Source organism: Rhineura floridana, chromosome 9 (assembly GCF_030035675.1).
Source record: "Rhineura floridana isolate rRhiFlo1 chromosome 9, rRhiFlo1.hap2, whole genome shotgun sequence".
Taxonomy (NCBI): domain Eukaryota; kingdom Metazoa; phylum Chordata; class Lepidosauria; order Squamata; family Rhineuridae; genus Rhineura; species Rhineura floridana.
The window spans coordinates 92,668,024-92,686,891 of record NC_084488.1 but is presented as its reverse complement, the minus strand read 5'-3'; the positions used below and the strand labels follow the sequence as shown (position 1 = coordinate 92,686,891).

Below are 18,868 nucleotides of genomic sequence, written 5' to 3'. Positions count from 1 at the left end.
CAAGGGGTTTTTTGGCACTGTATGTACTGTGTGCACCAAAAAAATGGGTCTTTGCTATTTTTAATTTTTTAAAAAAGGGGGGGAATCATTAGCTTTTCCATTCCACGTTTTCTCTGCCTCTGCCCCCACTCTTTTCATAATTGAAAAATGATGTTGATTAATGATGATGTTTTTAAAAATGATGTTTTTAAAAAAGAAAAAAATCTGGATGCTGTGAGAATCTAACGTAAAGCTGAACAGTCTTAGAAAAACAAAGTTCTGACAATTGTGGCAGGAAAAAACATAAAGCCCCATGCCAAGGGGTAAGACACATGGAAAGCTGTCACTGAGGTCCATCATTGTTCATTCGGCAAGTTATTTTTTTCTTTCACTCAAAATTGTTTCAAGTAGCCTTTAAGGAACCATTGCCAAAAATGATCGTTAATAATGGCACCAAAGTGCATGTCACACCACAGACTTAAGACAAAAGATTTTTGTCCTCAAATAGCTTAGAATTAAGGTTGAGAGATTAATAGTAAAACAAACAAAAAACAAATTCTATTTTCCTGCCCACATTTGCAAACTGAAAAAAGGCAGAGTCCATTTCAACACATGTGGATCAACTTGGCCAACTCAGTTATCACTTCCTCTTATATCATAGGCCATAAGGCCACAAGAAAAGCCGTTGCCTTTGATCTGCTGGATCAGGCCTGAGGCCAATCTAGTCCATCATCCTGTTCTCACAGTGGCCATCTAGATGCCAATGGGAAGGCCAGAAGGAAGTTGGCAGCCTCACATTACAAAATCAAACCTTATTAACCACCTCCTCTACCGCCTCTTCAGTATAAACCATGCCAAGGGGGTTCTGGGGAATCTCTACTGGCCATTCCAGAACCACTGGACTGTCACTTGGTGACAACAGGGAATCAGACTTCCTTGGTGGTAGCACCCACCCTTTGGAATGCTCTCCCCCACATGGTTGGAGAGGCACAGACAGTAACTATTTTTGGAATGCCTCTTGAAAGACATTTTAAACATTGATTCCTAATTAATTTTGTGTCCTGTTTAGTTTTATCTATAGTATACTGTTGGTATTTAGCTGTTTAAAAGTTTTATTTGAATGCTGTTGTTGTATTTTCCCCCAAATTTTATTTTTATTTTCAGAATACAATTATCAACTTATTTACAAGAAATGAATTACAATACATCAAGCTGTTGACCTGGTTATGTCAAGCTAACAAAATTGCAAGATTGTTCACAGCAATCACACACACACTCAATCAAATTCACATCAGTATTTGTTGAAAAATTCTCATCCCGACACATCCTTCATTAAGAGTCCATGAGTAGACGGAATGCTTATATGAATTTATACAGATTTTCCCTCAATTACATTTTATGTAAGCCATTTGGAGATTTCTTTTTATATGAAGTGGTACATGTTTTATTTATAAATGAAGAATATTTAAATCAATATTTTTGTGCTCATTATATTATCTGACAGAAAAATCCAATGGTTGGAAAATTTGCCAGAGGACTGAGGCCAGAAAAAGGATGGAAATCCTGGTGAAAACAGGGAAATAAAGCCTATTCAGAGCAAAAAATAAATGGCTTTCTTAAAGTGATGATTTCTTATAATGGAAGAGTAATCACTTCTAAAATCAGATTTAAAATAGTGAATGAGACCAATCTCATGAGCACACCTCCAGTAGTCTGTCTTGTCATGTAGATTTCAGTTCTCCTTTGTATAACCTCCATGCTAGACCTCAGGACTTCCGAATGTCAGGATCATCAATATTTTTCTGGAGGACCATTCAAACAGATGCCTTGATTAAATTGCCAACGGCATCTCTGAGCAACTGAGGTCTTGGAACCTCCCTCTGGATTCTTAAGTCTCAAACACACACATCATATCCTACCTAATGAATCTTAATTACATTCCAAGCAACAATTATTCTTGATTATGCTTTAACAGCAATAATGAAGGGAACTGGAGGGAGGAGCACAGTCCAAATAACCATCTGGGAACGACACCACTCAAGGCTAAGCATTCTCAGTCTACCAGACAGTGGGAAAATGGAAAAATACAAGGATAGGGTTACAAAATAACGTAGCTGTTCTTTAATGGCTGTATAAAAGGGGTATTTAGGGTGAAATTCACCATAATGAAGAGATTCAGCTCAAGTCTCAAGTACTCGTTTAACTCCCATTGGGATTTATTTACTTGTGTAGGATAAGGCATATTGTAGTTTAGTTCACCACAATGGCCCTGTAAATAAGGAATTTGGAGTTTGGAGAAAGGTTCTTTTGATTCCATCCAAGCCTCATTGACTTTTATGGGGGTGGATGAACTCTAGACTTAGAGCTATTTTATTGTCTTGTAGGAGTTGCAGATGTGACTTTAAAGCCTGACAATGGTTTGCAGGGGTACTGCCTTCTCTCTCCCCCCCTTCCAGACTTCTTCAAGTAGCATAAATATGTTTCCAGAACAATTGGTTGTGATATTATAGGAAGAAACGTAGACCTATAACGAAAAGGAATGAAACAGGAATGAAAAGGGACAAGAGATGGTAGCCCACAGGCCTCACTCTAAGAGCTTGCTGCTACCAATGCCATTGTTTTATACATCTCTGTTGTCTCTAAGTTGGTAATGGAGTAGTAATATGCCCCTGTCAGGGAACCAAATTTTGCCCAGAGGGCTCCAGTCACTAATCTCTACTCTAATCTGTAGAGGGCATCTCTTTGTCTTCCAGATCTGTCTACACCTCTGGTACCCTCCTCATTGCCTTTTCTTCAGCAGCCACTGCTGTAACGTTATTTCCAGCACTATCGTTTCTCTCTGTTGGTGGGATCCTCCTTATCCTCTCCAACATGCAGGTTGGAAATCTCTTTGGAAAACATCGCTCAACCATCATTACCCTCTACAATGGGGCCTTTGACTCTTCCTCTGCTGTTTTTCTTGTCATCAAGCTACTGTACGAACAAGGCCTCTCACTGAGAACCATGTTCCTCTTTATATCTGCCTGCAGTGCCTGGCACTTGATCTGTACTTTCTTCCTGATGCCCCGCAGCCATATTCCATATCCACTTCCCCCAGGATACACATATGGAGTAAGCTTCCAGAGGAAGTCCCGTTCATATTGCACCTACAAGGAACAGCATTGCCCCAAAGTCCTGGATGAGGATGAAGCATAGGACTTCGATAATCCGCTTGCTGACTCAGCATTCAAAGAAGAAAATGCCACCATCAAAGTGATTGGGGGCAAAGGAGATACTGAGACTGCACCAAATGTCAAGGAGCCAGCTGTTCTTTCTTTCTGGAGCTGTCTGTTCTCCAAATTGTTTTTCTGGCATCTAGTGTGGCTGTCGGTGATGCAGCTGCGCCACTATCTCTTCATTGCATCTGCGGAGTGCTGTCCCAGGAGACTGTTCCAAGTGGTCCGGAGCCTGGTCGGTCCAGTTGCTCCGGAACCGATGGAACATGATAAGGTCACCTGTGATGAATTTGCAAAGCACTTCACGGAGAAAATTGATCGTATCAAAAGTGCTATTCCGTACGCTGTGGATACAGTGAGTGAGCCAGAGGTGACCAGTGCTGCTCTGGTGGTGTGGGATAGGTTCCAGCTTCTTCCTTCTGATGAAGTGGACAAGGTGCTTTCAACCTTAAAGCCAACCACCTGCTTACTTTATCCTTGCCCATCATGGCTCATTATGAGCTGTAAAGATAAACTGGGCGAGGGGATCAAGCTGGTGGTAAATGCTTCACTTGAACAGGAAGTAATGCCATTAGCGCTCAAGGAGGCAATAATAAAACCACTCTTAAAGAAGTCCTCCTTGGATCCTCGAGATTTGAATAACTTCTGCCCAGTTTCAAACTTGCCATTCTTAGGCAAGGCAGTTGAGCGGGTGGTGGCAAAGCAGTTGCAAGCACACTTGGAAGAAGCAGATTATCTGGATCCATTTCAATCGGGTTTCAGGCCTGGACATGGGACTGAAACAGCATTGGTTGCCTTGGTAGATGATATGAGGAGGGCATGGGATAGGGGCAAAGGCACCTTCCTTGTCCTCCTCGATCTCTCAGCAGCTTTTGATACCGTTGACCACTGTATCCTCTTGGACCGCCTGGAGAGGTTAGGCGTGGAAGGCACTGTATTGCAGTGGTTCCACTCCTTCCTCTCCGGTAGGTACCAAAGAGTAGCATTGGAGGAGGAGGTTTCGGACCCTTGGCCTGTCACTTGCGGGGTGCCACAGGGTTCCATCCTCTCTCCGATGTTGTTTAACATCTATATTAAGCCGCTGGGGGCGATCATCAGGAGATTTGGGCTGCAGTGTCATCAGTATGCGGATGACATGCAGCTCTATCTCTCATTTAAATCTTCACCAAGGTTGGCTGTAGAAACCCTGTCCAAGTGCCTGGAGTCGGTGAGTGGCTGGATGGGGAGGAATAAGCTGACACTGAATCCAGACAAAACCGAGGTACTGTTTGTGGGAGACAAGGGAAGGTTGGGGGATATAGACCTGCTGCTCAATGGGGTTTGTTTGCCCCTAAAAGACCAGGTCCGCAGCCTGGGGGTCATCCTTGATTCCCAGCTGTCCATGGAGGCTCAAGTTTTGGCTGTGAGCCGGGCGGCGCTGTATCAACTCCATCTGATACGGAGACTGCGCCCCTACCTTCCCAACCATCTGCTCCCACCAGTAGTACATGCCCTGGTCACCTCTCACCTAGACTACTGTAATGCGCTCTACGTGGGGTTACCCTTGAAAACGGTCTGGAAGTTGCAACTGGTACAGAATGCAGCGGCTCGTCTGATCACCATATCACTCCAGTGTTAATGGAGTTGCACTGGATACCGGTTGCTTACCGAGCCCAATTCAAGGTGTTGGTTTTAACCTTTAAATTCCTATACGGTTTTGGACCAGTCTATCTGAAGGAGCGCCTCCAGCATCGGCAGGGATGCCGCTCAACAAGATCAGCCTCAGAAGACCTTCTCTCGATCCCACCGGTTAAAACAGCTAGGCTGGTGAGGACCAGAGGGAGGGCCTTTTCAATAGTGGCCCCCACCCTATGGAACTCTCTCCCAAATGATCTCCGCCATGCCCCTTCTATGATGAGCTTCCGCCGAATTTTGAAGACTTGGCTTTTCCGGCAGGCCTTTAGAATGGGTTAAGTTTTACTGTTGGGTTCTTAAATTTTGATTTTTAATGTTCAATGTATTTTATCTTGTACGTCGCCCAGAGTGGCTGGTCAACCAGCCAGGTGGGCGACTAATAAATATAATATAATAATAATAATAATAATTGGCACCCTCAACCCCATGCTGACACAGTTGGCTGCTGGAGACTCTGCCCTTGTGAGTAGCTACACCAATGCTTTTGCCTTCACCCAGCTCTGTAGAGTCCTCTGTGCCCCCTGGCATGGGCTTATCCTTGACCGTCACAAACATTGACGTAAAAAGGAGGAAAATTTTCAAGGGGTACCAGATTCTGTTGCGGACCTGCGTTCCTGTGTGCTGTCACTGGCCATCACAGTGCTGCAGTGTGTGGTCTTCTCAATTTGCGCCTCCATTCCAGTGCTGCCTGTGCAGTATGCCACCTTTATCCTGCAGGTTCTGAGCCGCTTCTTCCTCTATGGGGGCAATGCTGCTTTCTTAGCTATTGCCTTCCCCTTGGAACACTTTCGGAAGCTGTATGGTCTAGTGATGGGACTCTCAGCCGTGGTCTCTCCTTCAATACCCCTGCTTCTCACTCATCAAGGGCCCACTTGAGGGGGATCCCTTTTATGTGAATATTGGTTTCATAGTCTTCACATTGCTGGCTTTCGTTAACCCTTTGATGGTGTGGTGGGAGTGCAAACAACGATGGAAGGAACAGCACAGCACCCTCTCTCCAGCCTTGACTGTAGGGAAGTCAGGCCTGGAGTTGTCCATCTGAGTCCTTCATTGTGTAGACTTTGGGAACCCTCCTAACAAAAGGGAACCTTCAGAAGATATGAAAAGGGAACTGGAGAACAAGCCTCCGCTCTCAGAGCCTTGCTCCCAGCAAAATCAGGCCATAGTCCAACACAATCAGGTGTGCTTAAGCCTATTGAAACAACTGGACTTAGATGTGTGTTTTTCAAAACAAACTCTAATCTGTACTCTGCCTTTGACACTTAGGATAGGTCCTAAATATATCACATTTTTGTGGTTGTAATTTGTTTTGAACTATTTTTAATGTTGTATTTTAAATTGCTGTGATCTTCCCTTGGACTTTAGAGTGAAGGGCTGGTAATGAATCACAATCATAATTGAGTCCTGCTGGATCTGGCCTAAGGCCTACCTAGTCCAGCATCCTGTTCTCAGTTTATTTTTATATCTCCCCTTTCCTCCAAGGATCTCAAGGTGGCATACATACATGCTTCTTCCCATCCTGATTTTATCCTCACATCAACCCTGTGAGGTAAGTTAGGCTGAGAGACAGAGACTGGCTCAAAGTCACCCAGTGAGCTTCCTAGCTGAGCGGGAATCTGAACCCTGTCTCACAGGTCCCAGTCTGACACTTTAACCACTACACCACATTGGCACTTATAGTTGCCAACCAGATGTCTATGGGAAGCCTACATAAGAACATAAGAACATAAGAAGAGCCTGCTGGATCAGGCCAGTGGCCCATCTAGTCCAGCATCCTGTTCTCACAGTGGCCAACCAGGTGCAGAACGTGAGTATAATAGCACTGTGATTCTCAGCAACTGGTATTCAGAGGCATACTGCTTCTGACAGTGGAGACAGAACACAGCCTTATCCTCCATGAATTTATCTAATCCTCTCTTAAAGTCAGCCAAGTTGATGGCTGTCACTACATCTTCTGGGAATGAATTCCACAGTCTAACTATACACTGCTTTATGAAGCACTTTCTTTTGTCTGTCCCGAGTTGTCAACATTCAATTTCACTGGATGGCCCAAAGTTTCCTATCCACCTTCTCCCCACCATTCACAATTGTGTATATCTCTATCATGTCCTCCCTTACTTTTACTTTTTCACATGAGGTCATTGGGTGTTGCTTAATTTTCTTTAATAATAAATGAAATGAGTATCAAAATTTTGTGTTGTTTGCTCACTCAAGTTCCCTTTTCTCTAATACTGGGTTTTGGTTCAAGATCTGACAACGTTCAGTGTCAAAAATATGTATCAAAGTAGAAAATCAGACAGGGGGCAAATACTTCTTCACATTACTGTATGGCTGAAGGTGTTAAGGGATGGGTCAAGAGCACCTATTAGATTATAGCATCAGCTATTTAAATGTATTTAAATGTAACTTAATTTAAATTTAAATGTAACTTAAAAGAATTTAATATGTAACTTAAAAGATAGAAATATGAGTGTAGTATAAGCATGCACTGACAATGTATAGACAGATACAAGCAAAAGCTACAAAAGGCAAACAGCCTTAGAAATTTTTACCAGTTGTCCCTGACATTTGTTGAAGAAAGAACCATCTACTCTTGAGTGTTGAGGTCTACACACGAGGGGGAGATTACTCTTTTACAGATGGGAATGTAATGTGATGTATGCTGTCCTTTGAAATGTAACATGTTAGTGTACATCCCCTATGTATGTGCTGTGCAAGACCTATGTTCTGATATATGGCTATGTCCACAATGTATAGTAAATTAGATGTATTAATAATAGAAATTGATAAGGATTTCTGTTGTTGATCTTCCATTATTTACATGAGATATCCAAAGACCTAAGAAGGCTCTTAGGTGGGATCTCTGCTCAATTGGTTTGCCTTGTTATACCTAACTGCTGGCAAAAACTGTGGAAGCTCAGGGGATCACAAGGTTTGTTATATACAGATCAAGGGGAGATGCAAGAATCCTCAATCCCATGCATTCACAGATTGAGATGGTCAATCTAGGAGACATTGATGCCATTCACAGCAAAAGTGAGATAGAAAACTCTATTGAATAAAGCACTTTAACAACTTAAATCCCCTGATGAAAGCCCTTGTGTAGGGCTGAAACGCGTTGGGTATTTGAAAGAAATTTATTCTCTTTTATAGAAATCAATAAAGAAAAAAATATAAATTTGGAATTTCCCTTTTTTGACATTCTGGGGTTTCCCCTCTTTTTTTCTTAATAAAGGTTTTCTACACCTGCTCTAGAGTTTCACAAAGGACAGGTGTCACCATAACACCTCTTGAACTCATGAACTCTATGGTTACCTCCACAATTAGGTTTTCCAACTGCAGCAAAGATGTAAATTGTGCATAGCTTGAAAAATGAAAGGCAAAGAGGAATTACCATACTAAATATTACAGGGGAGGAGTCTGCTGGTCATTCCTAATCTCATGAGTATGCCTAGGAGGAGTATTAGATTTCTTACCCACACTGCAGGGCAGGTTACAACAATTTTAAAATACAAAATTAAAATCACTTTAAAACAAATCAGTCATATGTGTGTGGTTTTAAAATACATTAAAACAGCTTAATCAAATCAGTCATGTACAGTGTGTGTATATGTGTGTGTGGTGTCAAAGCCCAAGGTAAAGAGGGGCATATATGATAAAAACTATATTATTATTTTTACTGAGACCCCCCCTCTGAAGATCTTAACACTCCTGAGCGGGACTGTAGGGAAGGAGGTGATCGTTCATATATTTGGAGCCTAAGTTGTTTTGGGTTTTTGAACACTAATGTGAGCACCTTGAAAGTTAACCTGTTTCAGCATGACTGGCCCAAGTCCAGAAAAAGCTAAACCCCCTTCATGCATATAGTACATGAAAGGACAACACTTGATGATGCGAGAGACCCTGCTGGCCCCACCCCCAATGCCTGCTCATTGAGCATGAATGAACATCTATTCTTCAGACATCCACAATCAACACATGGACATTAGTAGGCAGAGGCTAGCCCAGCCTGCTTATCACACGAAGGGGGCTTTAGTCATGCTTAAATCTCATGAAAATCAGTATGACTAGTTAATTGCAACTATTATGTCCCGTTCATTTCAACACATCTTCATTGTGACTAATCTTCCTTGAATTTGAGACAGATAATCTAATCTACTAAGGGAATTTATATCCTCCCTTTATGGTATATCAATCCCATCGTGGCATACAAAGAATTAAATTATTATTATTTATTTGACAATAAATAAATTGCACATGGACAGTCTTCAGTTCCAGTTCTGTGTCTCTGGTTTTCCGTTCATCTTCTTTTTCACTTTAATTGCTCCTCTTTCCTTAATCAGAATAAATAGGTTAGAGATAGGAGATAGGGTTCTTAGAAGGGCATTGTTGGCCTATTCCGGTAAAAATATAAAAAGCATCAAAAACTGATACACAACACAAAAATTAGGCAGCATTATGTTGGCGATCATTCTAAACGTGAGATTGGTAGTTCAATGTTTAGATCAGCCTAGAAAATGTTTATTTTAGCCCCTTTGGTTGAGCATTCTGAAGGTCACTTAACACAATATGGCCTCTGGAGAATAGTGCCCCAAATACACTAAACATGGCTCACATTTACTCTGCTAATAGCACAATCCAAACCCAAGATTAGCCAGAATGAGTGAGTTTGGAATAGATGGATCTCAGGGTATCCCAGTTGAGCTGGAGCTTGACCATCGTAACTCCCGCATCCCAGCTAGCTAGGGCTTCAGTCAGTGGAAGACCCAAAATGGGGGTGTGGCAGGGGTGTGGAATAGGTATAAGGGGAGACTTATACCTATTCCAAGCCTCTTTCAGCTTAGACACGTGACCTGTCAACCCAGCAGAACTTATGCCTGCAAAAAGGGTTGTTTTACACTCTGTTTTAAAGGCTTGTTTTCCCCACTGTGGGGCTGAACCAGCAGCAGCCCCACTCGTGAACAGAGTATGGAATAGGGGTAAATTCCAGCAGCTTAATTTAAGCCAGCATAAGTTCCACCAATTTGCTATCCTTAGGACTGCTCTGCCTGCTTTCAAGCTTGCACCAGAAGGCTATGATGCCATTTGGTCAAACATGATGCTCCTTTTAGGTACAAAGCTCTACAAAAAACATTTGCTTACCAAGGTCTTCATAACATACTTTGTAACCCGTTTCTTTTAAGAATCAGTCAACAGGACTGATTTTATTGCTTTGCTTGCAAATCTCCTAAAATAATCAAAGACCAACAAAACCGAAACCCACAAAGACATCCATTGTGGTTTCTCCTTACCAATTTTTATTGGTGGTATTATTTGCAATGTAGATCTTTGGGTTGGCTCCAGGCTTTTGCTTTAATAGCTTTATGCAACAGTTCTACATCTGGTAGTACTTATGGAGCAATACACGGTTTAAGATCTCTTACTGAGCATCCCAGATCCAAGCCAGCATCCTTAATCTTCATTAAGAGAGCAACTTCTCCATCCAGGTTCAGGGCCTCAGATTCTGAATGTGAATTTATATAGCTTTAAAAATAAACAGTGTGGAGCCTCCATCTTGCAAAGTGGCATATACCTAGCTTTGTGCTTTTTTGTTGACCCCAGAGGAATAATTGACGTCACTTAAAGTAGGTTAGAGAAGAAAGCATCATCTGGAATAGATATATCATTGATGAACTATAATGGCTTTATAGCACTGATTCAACTCCTCACCCCAAGATTTAGTAAACTCCATCCACCTCATTAACTTCAATTTCAGAGGAAGAGAGGAGAGCCCCCCCCACCCTTGCTTCATCGACTTTAGGGTCCTTCAAAACTATCAAGAGGCTATTTTATTTGTCTCCCTTCTCCCACCCCAGTCCTGAAGCAATCACGAATTTATATAACTTTAAAAATAAACAATGTCAGTGTCAGAACGATTTCTGATAGGGACAAATAAAAGTTCCAAGGCTATGGTAGGATTAGAACATATGGTCCTCCTGCATAAGATTAAGGAGGGAAGATTTCAGCACACTGGCAAGGACCATAGCTCAACAGGAAAAAATATCACTTCCAGGAATTTTGTATCTAAACTCAAAGTTAATGACCCAAATACATTGTTTGAAAAGATTCAGCGTGATCCTAGAAGAGAGGATCAGATTGGACAGATTGTCATATACTGAGCAGCACTGGAAAAGTTTCAAAATAAATTCTGTTTCAGACAAAACACATGGAAAACTTAATTAGTTTGCAAGAGACAATTTGGATCAGTAAATCTGGAAAGGGTAATGGGAACCAACAAGTTATTCTTGCTTTTTCCACAATGTCTGAAGTTGGGAGTAGAATTTACCTGCCCTATCACTGTATCTGGAGCTCACAAAGCTCCCTTGTTGTTATGTGCCTTCAAGTTGATTACGACTTATGGTGACCCTATGAATCAGTGGCCTCCAAGAGCATCTGTCATGAACCACCCTGTTCAGATCTTGTAAGTTCAGGTCTGTGGCTTACAGGGCAGATATGCAAGTACTATCTTCAGACATTAGAGAAGCAATGCAGAAACAGAAAAGGAGAGAGTTGCTTCGTCTTCCTCATCCCTTTCAAAGATGTAACATCCCAACATGCTCTATGCTAAGGAAATGGTAGATCCTCAGTTGCTGGAATGAAGTGCCCAGTTTTACCCATCACCAGTCTACACTAAATTACCTACGGTTAAGGGAAGGAATATCCTATGAAGTTAATATGGACATATGGAATTGCTTTATTTAGAACGAGACAACTGGAACACCCAAGCCCAATATTATCTAATGTAACTGGTATCATTCCATGGTCTCAAGCAGCAGTCTGTCTCATTCATGGTATCTGGGATCTCTCTAACTCAACCCTAACTATGCTGGATAGGGCTGATGGGAGTTTAGTCCTACATCATCTGGAGGAACAGGTTCCTAACGTTCCAACTAGCCCATTAGGCTTGATGAATACTATGGCTTTTTCACAACCATTTTACTTTTTCTTTTGACATTACCCATCAGAATATATAGATAATTTGAATTTAACTCCATTCCTCCCATCTTCTTCCTCCTCAGTCTTTGTTTTGCTTTGCTATATTTCTGCCCACAGTAAAGGGTCTCCACTGGTAAGAATCTTCATTAGTATTGCTCATTTAATACTGAAAGAACAAATGCCCGAAGAAAGCATCCTATGATCTATTATCTTCCTTGGTATGTATACTGCGTAGCTTAAATTTAGCATTTGATGCATCTACAACTGCAATATGCTTTACTGTAGAATGATCAGGACTTGAGATGAATATAGGAAGGTGCCTTATATAGAATCAGACTACTGGTCCATCTTGCTCAAGTATTGTCTATGCTGACAGTAGCAGGTCTCCAGGGTTTCAGACAGGGTTCTTTTACAGCTCTACCTATAGATTGAACCTGGGTCCTTTTGCATGCAAAGCAAGTGCTCTACATTGAGGTATGACCCTTCCTCAACTTTTGACACTAGTAATTACTGAAGCACACAATGGACACAAAGTTGTTGTGTCTAAGTGGAGGGGAAATGGTACTTACCTAGAAGTCAACATTTCTGACTACACAACTTATATCAAGGGTATGTTAAAGAATGCAACCAGTTTGTTAAATGAAAACTTATAACTTGCTTTCATAATGTTTTGAAAGTTGAGATCAGTCAGGTTCAAGGAGTGAGTTCCCCTGCCCCTACAGCCTAGAAGTGCATAGCCAGCCAATGGAAGTGACAACTTCCTCTTCATCAACTGAAAAATATTAATACCATGATAAGGAGTTTTTTTTTGGGGGGGGGGAACAAATGCTAACCAGTTTTTTTTCTTTCAAATAGCATCTGGGTTATACCTACCACAAGTATGCGGGGGGGGGAAATAAATAATTCTTGAAGATTGGCAACCACAAAAATCACACTATTTTGTTGCATTTTCCGGAGCAATCAACACTATTTCAAAGAAGCTATGTGAACAAAAACCACATTCAGTACAGAAAGTTTAATCTGCAATACAATGAAGTCTGTTCTGGAGATTCCATACAAGAACTTCAAAGACCACTGACAGAAGTTTAGTATCTTTTAAAAAATTATTTCATTTTGAATAAATTTAGCACCTATTTCTAGTTCATATAATCAAATAGCCACATTTAGCCTGTAAACTATGAAAAGCAACACATACACAAACAAAAAGATCTGGGCTACATTAAATAATGTGAAAGGAGGATGGGAGAACTGCAGGATACAGAGGCATAATAATAATATTTTTAAAAGACAAGATTTAAAAATCTTACCGCAAGAATATTAACCGTAATAAAAAGAGAAGACATTAAAACCAGCAGTTTGCTGGATGCCAATAAGTAATAGAACCCATAAGAGAAGCAGAAAATGATGCTAAGTTAAGGAGAAAGGGCCTTTTTTATTATGGAAAAAACTTCCCAACAGACATTACAACAAAATAGTACCAAAACGGTGACTGTGTGGTCCCCCCTTCTTGCTAATAAATCAAATGTCAAAGATTGATCTGCAGTTAATAAACAGGCTAAGCCTTTTCCAAGGATTTGTAGTACTCTGTAAGCACAGCCCATGCTTTAGGAGCCATGAAACCTTCAGGAGGATTTCGTCCTTCCTGAGCCAGCTTGCGCATGCGAGTTCCTGAAATGAATTCAAAGTCTTCAAGGCTGAAATGGAAAGAAACAAAAGCAGAAGAAAAGAGGATGGATCAATATTTTCAACAAAACTTTATATTTGAAAATGTAACTGTGATCTTCAAGTGCTGAGCAACACAGACTTGAGGGACAGCGATATTTATTATACATATAAAAATAATATACACAAAAGTAGGACTTGTAACAAAACATTGCTGTGTGGAATGCTCCTGTTCAGGGTTCCGGGCAGCCATGCCCTTCACTAGGGTGCTCCATTCTATTCCCCTTTCTCTCTCCCTCTAACAATCAGCCAGCATTCTGTGGCCACCAAGCACTCAGTCGTCACTGGGCTATTTAGAGGGATTGCCACCCTTATTTCACACTTCTGTAAACCTCTGGGTTCCCTCAAGCCTGCTGATATCTTCCTCTAGTGTGTGGATGGTGCTGTTTTGATCATGTAAGGATCCACACTTAGGCAATAAGGCTGCTATGAGTATATATACTTATGTTTTTACACATAATCACCTTATGAAATTCATTTCTGCAAGACATGGCGTTAGCCACTTAAGCTACTGGCTTCTTAGAAAGATTAGATAAATTTTACAATGAATAGGTCTTTATCACAGTCACTCTGATAAGTGAAAAAGGGAGCACCATACTCAGAAGCAATATCCTTCTGACTACCAGTTTTTAGGATAAAATAAAACAAAAACAAAAGAGGTGGGCATCAATGCCTGGCTTGTGAGCTTGTCAGGGACACCTATAGGAAACAGTCCTACATGGAGTGCGTGTTATCCAACAAGGCAATTCCTAGCCTTAAATAAAACAGTAAAATCATTTTCCTAGAATGGAAGACATTTTCACTGAGTCAGGAACATAACATTTCTCAAAGTGTCAGAAGGACACATGGGGTAAATATCCAAAATCCAGGTCACAGTGAAATAAACACAATATACCTAGGTTGCATTTTATTAAAGCAAATTTAAAAGGATGCAAAAGAGAAAACAACTTGTAAGTACTGTGAAGCAACAGTGATTAATCCAACAGTAAAATGCAATGGTTTTACTTACTCTGTTTATTCAGTTTGCAACATCTATTTCTTACACATTCTCTGCTAGCTTGTTTGAAATATAAGCCAAATGCTGACCTCAGTTTGGCAAGGGGCGGGGATGAAAGCCAAATGAATGCAGGAGATAATTTGTTTGCCTGAATATTAAGCTATGCTTAACAAATAAGAACTAGAGTCTTCTCACAGTGCGTGCAACAGAATAGCAGCATAAAACTTTGATTTAATTAGTTGGATACAAAGTTGTAATATCCAATATAGTCATCTTGTATTCAGTTCAAGATTGGATTGTTGCAACTCTTTTGACTGCCCCTATCCAACAGAACTGTGTGTAGAGCTGCCCTTGACAATGTTGAGAAAATTCAGTTAGTGGTACAGAATTCTGCTGCCCAACTGTGGGCATACTCATATTTCACCTCTTTTGTGCCACCTATTCGTTTCTGGGGCCAATTCAAGGTACCAGTTTTGACCTGCATGCTTGCTTTATCCATTGGGTCCTCTTTTTCGCTTTTTTGAATGGCAGATTTCTATCTAAAGTCCTTCTCCTTTTGTTTGAAATGTTCTGCTTGTTGAGACTGGGTCCATTCAATTCCTTCCAGCCTTTAAGAAGCAGCTTCAAGTATTTTGGCTTCCATTACAGCATAACTTGAGTTGGTTATCAATCTCCTATTTCTTTCTCTCTCTCTCTCTCTTTTTAAAAACACGGTTATTTATTAAGTTGCCCGCTTTTAGGCAGGAACATGTTTTTGTTTTTTTGTTTTTTTAAGTGACATCAAAATGTGCATAACCCAAAACTGGGAGAACTCATATACAAAATAACTTTCTCTGCCCATGAGCATACAAATAAATAATCTAATACTTTTTTGTCACATTTATGAAATCCAGAGGTTTCAAAGGCTTTGGGAACATTAGTTTTATTGTCTGCCTCATTAGAGTATGTAATGAAGCTCCACCATTCTACAATAAACATATTTTTACTTTTTGTCCTTTTGCACCCTTCAATTTCTGTACCAGTTTTTCTATTAATGGTAATTGCCAAACTTTGCTCTACCACAGAGGGATAGAAATACCTTTCAAATCTTTCCAGAACCTAATTAGTGTCCAAGCCACAACCAATAAGAAACCAGTTAACTATTTATCTTTAAGGGCCTGATTGTCACTCATATATAAATTTAATAAAGTTAATTTTGGAGTTTTATGAACTGCCTGTTCTGTAATTTTTTTTATTTCTGTAAATACCAAATACCAAAATTTGGCAACCTTGGCACATGCCTACCACATGTGGGGGAAATAGCCCTCTCAACATCCCCTCCAGCAGAGGGGGAGACAGTTTTACTGATATATGATAGCTTGACAGGGGTAAGATACCATTTTTGCACTTCTTTTAGCATTACTAACTTTGTGGCCACTGATATTGAGTGATATGGAAATTTTATCCACATGGATATCTATACTGCCTCTTCTGTCTCTATATTCCACTCCATTTCCCACATTCTCCTCAGACTATCTGGCGAGCCCATATCTTTAGAGAAGTGCATAGATGTGCGATACCAAATCCTTGCTTATATCTTCTAAAGATCGCAACAGAACTTCAAACGGAGAAAGATCCCTCAGAGGTTGTCTCTTGATATCAGGTCACCAAATAAAATTCCCAACCTGATACCAAGAGAGCTAAGAAATCTGTCTGTCCCCATGTTGTGTGTGCCAATATTCCCTAGTCAAAGGATTTGTCTCCGCATAAAATTCTTTAAGTCTGAACAACTGTGCCTTTTTATATTTTTCTACGTGAAGCTGCTTACTCTCCACTGCAAAATCTTGATGAGCCCTTAAGGGGATAAATGGATATATCCCTGGCATAAGCTTTTCTTTACATGTTTTCCAAACTCGCGTCATTGCCCCTGAAGAGGATTTCCATCCAATATGATCAAGTATAATATTTTTTCTTAATCATTGGAAAGATCACTGGACAGATACAGTATCTTTTCAGGATAAAGTATTCAATTTGAACCCAATGAACTGCAGGAACACTTTAAATTTTGTATGGCGTCTGGTTTTTATAGGGTCTTAATATTTTATCTTAAATTCTCACAGTTTTCAAACATTTAAAATGTGAGGCAGTAGAAAGAGCAAAATACACATTTTTCTTAGGCATCAAAACATTCCATGCCAAATAAGAAATCATACTGCTAAGTGTATAAGAACACACCTGCAGGACCATACCAAAATCCCATCTAGCCTAGCACTGTGCCCACAAGCAGGACATACAAGCAACAGCTTAGCCATTCTGTTGTCATCCAGCAACTATATCCATGGCATATAGCCTCTGAAGATGTGGTCCTACTCAAGTCCCATCTGCACTATGCATTTAGTATAACAGCACTTTAAGCAGTTATGGCTTCCCCCAAAGAAACCTGGGAACTGTGGTTTGTTAACAGTAGAGGTGTGAAGGCCCGAGGAGGGGAGATGGAAAACAAAAGGTTTTCCCAGGGAAGGGAACCAGAAAAATTCAGGGGGGAAACCAGAAAAATGTTTTTACCCAAATTTTTTCATTTTTTTCAGGGCTTCACATCTTTAGTTAGGAATTCTGTCAGAAGACCCCTATTCCCATCACAGAGCTATAATGCTCATTGAGTGGAATGATAGTCAATCCCTCTTTCCCAGGGAACTCTGGGAATTGTAGCTCTGTGAGGGGAATAGGGGATCTCCTAACAACTCTCAGGACCTTTTACAAACTACAGTTCCCAGGACTCTTTGGGGGAAAGCCCTAACTGTTTAACGTGCTACGATAATGCTTTAAATGCAGATAGAGCCATAGTCTTCATGGCTAAGGATCACCAATTCCTTACGTGCCACCTCAATCGGTGAGGTTTTCTGATAGGGTGCTGTTGGTAGTCCCACATGTCCCTGAGGTTCAGCCGGCCTTTACCAGGGGCTCAGCCTTTGTTGTGTCTGGATTTGTTGAGCCTCATGGAACGTCTTGCTGGCAGGTTCAACAGGAGCCATCCCTGCTTCTTTTTAGATGTCTTCTAAAAACTATTATTTGGACAGGCTTTTAAAATCTGAGATTCTTCGCCAATCTACTATCACTGATATGTTTGATGTTTTATTGTAACATGGCATTTTTAGTCCGTATACTGCCTTTTATTTTATATGAAAGTGTGGTTTATAAATATTTCAAATAAAATAAATAATAGCCACTGATAGAGATGTCTAATCTGGCTAATCCTCCCTTCAAAGCCATCTAAGCTTTAGTTACTATCACCACATATTGGATTCCATATATTATATGTACTATGTACATAGAACAACTTTCCCTCTTCTGTCCTGAATCCCATTAGTCTGGTTGAATGACTCTGAAGCCTATTGTAATAGAAAAGCTTTACAGTAGGACTCCGCTCATATGGCGGGTTACGTTCCAGACCTCAGCCTAAAAGTGAAACCCACTGAAAAGCAGAACTCCATCAATAAAATGGCACCCAACGCCCAAAAAACACCGTAAAAGCGGAACAAGTGCCGTATGAGTGGGGCCTTGCTCTAATTGAAAACAGCCGTATTAGCGGAATGCCGAAAAGCGGGCCACCGAAAAGAGGGGCCCTACTGTATTTTTTTCCCCTGCTTCCCTTATTGAGTTGCGCCAGTTTTCAGTCCTGTTTTCTGTCCTCATTTGGGCAAGGTTTCTACTTCTTGCTTCTGCTTTAACAAAGTCATCCTCTTGGGTTTGTTCGTATCTTCCTTAATCAGTGGTATACTTTCTGGCTAAGCTTCTATTATTGTGATTTTAAATAATCTCTAAACACCTTGGAGAAATTTGACTCTCTCTTTCAAATAATTATTTTATTCTGAGAAGTTCTCTCTTTTGGAGTAAAATGTGTTAGACTTTCTAGGCTACTTTAGCAACCCTGACTGCTAATGCTATCAAATACAATTCATTCAACAACATACCTTGCACCAGGTCCTGGGCACCATTTAGGACTAAGACTGGGATTGCCTCTACTATTTTATTTTTTTCTTTATAAGCTTTCTTTACCATAAAGTCCCAGGGTAGATTACAATAGAATATTAAAAATTTTAAAAACAGCTAAAAACATTACAATTAAAAAAAAATCCCTTTCCATTTGGAAAAAATATGAATATAGCAAAAGAGGTGGGTCCCACATAGTTAGTTCATGACCAATTACTCTGTGGTACAATCATTTTTTTAGCTAGAAATACTATCTCCGTCAGGATCCAAATATGCATTTACTTAGTCAATGTCATGATAGCTGAAGTTGCCCATTATTATAATATCTTCTCCTCTG

General features: G+C 40.5%; 1 protein-coding gene and 1 pseudogene across 2 annotated transcripts in view; one reads left to right on the top strand and one right to left on the bottom strand.

The window, feature by feature from the left end:
* The first annotated feature begins 2,242 nt into the window (after nt 1-2,242).
* LOC133363675 (equilibrative nucleobase transporter 1-like) lies at nt 2,243-5,989 on the top strand (annotated as a pseudogene).
* A 6,865-nt stretch (nt 5,990-12,854) lies between these two features.
* PAPSS1 (3'-phosphoadenosine 5'-phosphosulfate synthase 1) overlaps nt 12,855-18,868 on the bottom strand; it is a 79,525-nt gene continuing 73,511 nt past the window's right edge. The window contains exon 12 of one of the 2 annotated variants that reach the window (XM_061585461.1): nt 12,855-13,537. In XM_061585461.1, coding sequence (XP_061441445.1) covers nt 13,399-13,537 — 139 coding nt within the window. In that variant the 3' untranslated portion in view covers nt 12,855-13,398. The remainder of the gene's footprint in view (nt 13,538-18,868) is intronic. The other variant, XM_061585460.1, reaches the window with a different exon arrangement.